Source organism: Poecilia latipinna, unplaced genomic scaffold (genome assembly GCF_001443285.1).
Source record: "Poecilia latipinna isolate Pla-1442-1.1 unplaced genomic scaffold, P_latipinna-1.0 Scaffold2187, whole genome shotgun sequence".
Lineage (NCBI taxonomy): Eukaryota > Metazoa > Chordata > Actinopteri > Cyprinodontiformes > Poeciliidae > Poecilia > Poecilia latipinna.
The window spans coordinates 41,166-47,165 of NW_015114803.1; the positions used below are offsets into that span (position 1 = coordinate 41,166).

Here is a 6,000-nt window from a genome sequence, read left to right on the forward strand (position 1 = left end):
CCAATGTTTTTATTGTTTTTGACAACAGGGGCAAACTCCACAGTCGTGACAGCAAGAGAATGAGCTGCTTAATGAGATAACTGTGTCAGACTGCTACAGGAGGAACAAAGAAGGTCAATAAATCTAAAAGAAAATCATGTTTTTTGTTTTGTTTTGTGTTAAATAGCATCATAGGTTTAGGCATGAAACATAAATGTCAGATTGATTTTGTTAGCGAAACCTGGCACAAAGAAAAGACACAAGAATACATCTGCTGAACAATTTGTCTCTACACAGAAAAACTTCAAAGTCTCCACATCTTCTCAGCATTTTCTCCATCGCCTCCGTGGCGATAGTCTCAGGAGGTTAAACAATGATTCCCAAATGCAGCCGAACGCCATTTAAGGACCCAATTAAATTTGGCCAGATAAATCTGCACCAAGCCAACCTGTCAACGCCTGTGTTTGGCAAAGAAATACACGCCTCAGCAGACAGCAGTTCCACTTGTCAATCATCTGAACAGCCTAAAATTCAGGTTAGCACATGAAATTTGGCACATATGTGTTAACAGTTTTGAAAAGGACCCAAGGAGATCTTCTTTTGAGTGGCGCTTAACAACTGGGGCTGCACAATTTTAGGAAAATACTGAATTGTGATATTATTGCTGGAAGTTGTGAATCCGATAGCAATTAAAATTTACCCTGTTTACGTAGTGACACCATCAATGGACTCTAGGATTTCAGCCACCAAGAAAATAAACCAGGTTTGGACATTCAGAGAAGTTAAACTCCATTCAAGTCAAGATATGTTAAAAATATGCAAAAATAAACGACTGACCATTGATATATAGCAACCTACCAAATATTGTAACTACCAAATAACTCTTTGAAACAAAAATATGCCTTCAAATTGGCTAATTATACTCAGTCTTGACTTCCTGTTCCATTATGCGTTTGCTCTCTCTCATTCTACAAAACCTTTCCATTCAGTTTTTAATGCTTCTTTGAAAGAAAAAGGCTTTTTGTCTTCTCATCACAGATCCAGTAACTTTTCATAATGTTGCATGTGTTCTCTTTTTCGTTTCCCATTCACATTTCTCGTTTTTTCATAATCTACACAAACTGCTTTCATACATACTGTTGCAGAATAGCGAGACGACGTATAATGAAATCAAATCCAGAACTTGAATTTGGTATAGATATACCACGTATCAAGTACAGATGTGCACAGTTTGATTGTTTTGTAGTATAATTTTAGAACACCCAAGTGCAGAAGAAAGTAATATGAAGTTCTCATCAAGCTGGATGTTGTCCCCTTTGGCAGCAGACCTATTAAAGCCTGCAAAAAGCCAGGAAGAAACTCCCAAAGGAATCTGATTTTTATTTTTTTTTTATAGGGCAATTCTGCAAACACAAACTTTCACAGCGTCAGCACAACATCCGCTACACGCTCACATTAGGGGTGGTACGGCGGTGCATGACGAGACATAGAGGACCACCACAACCAAGTGCCGCGCATCTTTTTATTTTTATTGCTTGAAAAGCAGCGTTTCAGAAGGGCTATTAAAATAACCAACAGCAGGTTTGCGGCATTTAATTTTGAACGGTTTATTTTAAGGTTTCACTTTAAAGGAAGCTGGATTCACTGGGCGTGATTTCTTCTGTGGCACTAGAGATTAAAACTTAATGCTGTTGCCCTTTGTAGAACAAAATAGCAAGAACCTTTTATAGTGACTTTATCTACAGTTCTGTGAAAAAGGATTCGATATAAGTGGCACTCGCAGTCAAGGTAAATTAATATTTATTCATCTTGATTAAGCTATGCAAACCAACCAGGCTCTTCTATGTGAAAAAGTGATTTCCCTGCTAAACCCATTACCTGGCCACATGTTTTTTATTTCACGGATGAGTAATTTTGGCCCACTTTTACTTCAACCTTCTTATAATTTAGCCACATTAAAGGGTTTTCAGCTATAAACCACCTCTCATTTTGATGCTGTAAATACTTTGTCAGAGCAGCACATGAACGTGATAATGGGGAGTTTATGTTTAAATCAAATCAAATAAAAAAAATAAAAAAACACTTTTAGAAATGGCTTAATTCCATCTCTAAATAGAGGATAGCGCAGCATAAAATTCACTGAATGTGATACAGAATATCAGCAACTGGACTCTGCTCTGTAACATTTCTGTAAACCCCAGGAAGAAAATGCATACTTACTGGAAATGTCAATTTCCAACAAAAGAAAAAGCAGCGAGCTTCAAGTAGCAAAGAGAAAATGTAAAGATCGGTTCAGTAGAAAACCCCACATGTGGCATAACGCAGCCACAAATCTGTGAGCATATCGAAGTAGGTCATAGATAATAGATGGGTTCATTATAGAAAAGCAGAATTAAAAAAAAAAAGAAAAAAAAACTCTTTGAAAATCAGTGAAAGAGAGTTGGAGACAGAGAGCGATGTATAGATAGGTAAGAACTTAAAAAAAAAAGTTGTGACCATAGCCTTTGCCTTTGCTGTACTAAAGAAAAAAATCCACACTTTTTTCTCACAGAAAGAAACTAACTTCATGTTTCAGAGCATTAGTGAGATATCTGGGCCACAAGCTGGGGCCAATTCAGAGGTGAGAGTGGCTCCTCATTTATCCACTCAAACGCTCGGAGGACAACTGGGGCTTTCCCTCTTGTGAATACGTCTCCTCTTCTCTCCCAGTAAGAAGTTTTACTCATTTCAAGGGGCTATAAATTATCTGTGCGCTACACAGCAATCTTTCTCAATGATCACCACAGTAGTGCACTTTAGCAACACTCTGGCGACCACAAAGTTTTTCCAGAGTACAGCGGCGGCGTGTGGTGCCTGCAGCTGAAGGTTTTGCAAGACATCTTACCTTTCTGAGCTTCCTCTCTTTCCCTTATTTGACTAAAGGACATGATCTAATGAGCTTCACCTCCAAATCCATACGTAATGAACAGGAAGACTCTTCCCTCTCATTCTACAGGCACTTTGCTGGACAAACGTTCCCAGGAGACATGATTATTACAGTGAAGGCTTCACCTTGACACAAAAAGTCAACCTCTCACCAAGACCCTCACGCTCTCATATTCTTGTATCTGCAGCGTCATGCATATACAACGCAGTACAGGTCCTGTTTAGTATGCAAATATAGGATCAACATCTTTCACTGCGGCATAGTTAGCTGATTATTCAGGACCACAGATGGGAAAGCCCTACTTGATTAACCATCAGCACAGAATAACTGTAGAAAAAAAATTAAATCGGCCCACTCGTTCAGATCTGCACAATACTTACGCAGTTTATTATGTCAGAGTAGTTTGAAGGAAAGAGGTGGTTTTACCTGGTCCCGAGCAAAAGCCTGCGATGACGGCCAGTATGCAGATGTAACTGAGGTACGGCATCCATGAAACACTGTCCTGGAACGACACAATGTACATGCTTAATGTCGAATAAGATCCTCTGATGCAATGCAGAAAACATCATGCTTTGGGGAAACTTCCCCCTAGTAAGAACAGGGAAACTCAAGAGTCAATGTGAAGGTGATTGGACATAAACCCAAGCTGATCCTGGAAGAAAACCAGTTTTGAGGCAGCAAATGGTTTCAACTGAAGCAGCGATTAATGGTCCAGCAGATCAATGACCCCAAAACAAGCATCTGTTTGAAACACATTGGTGTGGTATAATGGCGTAGTCAAAGTCTAGATTCACATCTAATTGGAAATCTGTGGCAAGACTTTAAATTGATGTTCACAGATACTCTATCGATCTTGACCTATATTAAAGAAAAATGTGCAAAGCTGGTAGAAACAAACCCCAAAATGCTTAATTGCCAAAGAAAGGAAGTTCTGGAAAACATTGACTCAGATGGGCTGACCAGAACCTCACTTTTTATAACTCAGATAATTTGAATAATTAAATTTGGATATACAGATTTATATGTCAATGGTTCTGTAAGCTTGGTTTTGTCATCGTCCTTTGTGGTGATCATCAGTATTCTCTAACAAAGCCTCAAATTATATTATGTAAATTTTACTTTGCTTCACAGCTATCATCTTCTTTTTGTGGATATCACATAAAATTCCAATAAAAAAATTATTGAAGTCAATGGTTTTAATGTGACAAAGTGTGAAATTTCTTAAGAGATAAAAAAAAAAAAATTATATATATATATATGTTTTTAAGGATCTGTACAAACTCCAGGTTTTTCACAGAGGGAAACCTTGTTTCCATTAGCATCTTGATGGTAACAATAAGAATTGCGTGTTTGCTGTAATTATACTTCAGATACAATTTAGCTTGCAGAGTAGGAAAATCGGCTCACCTGGAAGTTGAGGAAAATTGTCAGCAGGCTGAAGAATACAGCCATGGAGGAGAAACCAAATATAAGGAGGGGTCTTCTCCCAATCTGCTCAATCACCAGACCCTAAAGATGAGACACAAACAGAAAATAAGGTAATATTTATTAATAACTCATGTAAAATCTAAGGCTAATCTCAGTTTCAAATGCTTTAAAGATAGTTATTATGCCATTTTTCCATTTTTAAAAAGGCAAAATTAAAAATCAGTTAAACATAAAATGCAGTTTGCTTTATATAAAAAAAAGAAGTTGAACTTTAACAGTTGTTTTGTTAATTCAATGCAAATCAAACAAGTGTCTGCAGTCTATGCACCTGACTCGGGAGGAATCAATCTAAAAAGCAGCTTTGATATTTCTAACACACAAAGAGGTACCATTATTTAGTTTCATTGAGGTTTAGTTTTATTCTTCATGGCTGCAGGAAAAGTCTAAACCATGTGTCGAGAATAGCACCAGGTTTTCAGATGAATCTACAATAAAAGACACCTGGTAACAGGTCATGAACTTGACCAGGGGTAAACTAGAATGGACAGATTTAACTTTCATTCAGACATTATCCAAAATATGTTTGTGTTGCAACATGAAGAACAAGGAGAGTCGTAGTGAACCAATTACCCGATTCAGTTATGCACAAGCCATTACGGCATGTCATCTGCTGCAGCTATGGACTTTGCACAGTGTAAATTTGTTAGAGTGGATTTATATATCATATGTATGACCTCTATGGTGGCATGTAAAGACTGAGGCAAAGACAGCAGATGATGAGAGGGCAACAAGTGAGGAAATCAATCAAGTGAAACACAACAAAACGAACTAGAAATTGATTCGGACCAGAAGATGAAGCTCTGAAGATGACAATTATCTCTGTCACCACTTGTTTTGGCCTTTACTTCCATGTTGTTCTCTATCGTGGCTTGTAGATCATCACAGACTCTATCTCACATCAGGAAATTGGCCACTGGTGGTGGAAAAACAGTGTGAAACTCAAACCTTTGTTCTACCTTTTACATTAACAGTACTAATAGGCAAACCTCACAACACCCAGTGAGGTGACCCAGATGTACACCAAGCCAAAACGTTAGTTGATGGGGTTTTTTTTTTGCATGCTTTTTTTAAACTTTGTGTTATTTCAAAATCTGTATATTGCAATTGCAATAATAGTACAGTTATCACAACTAAATCTCTGTCCTTTAAGTTGTTTCTCAAGGGTAAGAAGGCTTCTGAGTGACAGTGGAGCTAATTTCTGGTATCGTTATAAACAACACATTTACTGCCTTCATGTGTGATTTTTTTTTCCTTCCTGCCCAATTTTCTGTGGATTTACTCGAACACCACACTGTCTCTGTCTCATCAATAATTCTGAGGCCACTTCAGTCATCACCTGGCCTCCTCTCAGGATTTCAGATCAAGCAGTGGGCATGAGGTCGGGGGCTTTGGCAGAGCAGAGGCTACAGCTTCTGGCCTTGTTTCATTTCTGCCTGTGAGACTTTAAGAATTTATAGCAGCACTTCAATAGTTCTGAACCTGAGGGATTTCATGAGATTGAAGAGGGGGAAAAAAAGAAGTCATTGCTCTTTGTATAGAATGTATCCTTCTTCCACTGGGATGGATCAGTTTGAGTGGAGGGTTTTTTTTTTCCGTTTTTTTTTTTT

General features: G+C 38.0%; 1 protein-coding gene across 1 annotated transcript in view; it reads right to left on the reverse strand.

Moving 5' to 3' along the window:
- Positions 1–6,000, reverse strand: part of LOC106936646 (solute carrier family 2, facilitated glucose transporter member 9-like) — a 104,557-nt gene that overhangs the window by 40,741 nt on the left and 57,816 nt on the right. Inside the window, exons 6-7 of the mRNA XM_015017780.1 lie at positions 4,313–4,414; positions 3,332–3,407 (exon numbers count right to left, since the gene is read on the reverse strand). Coding sequence (XP_014873266.1) covers positions 3,332–3,407; positions 4,313–4,414 — 178 coding nt within the window. The remainder of the gene's footprint in view (positions 1–3,331; positions 3,408–4,312; positions 4,415–6,000) is intronic.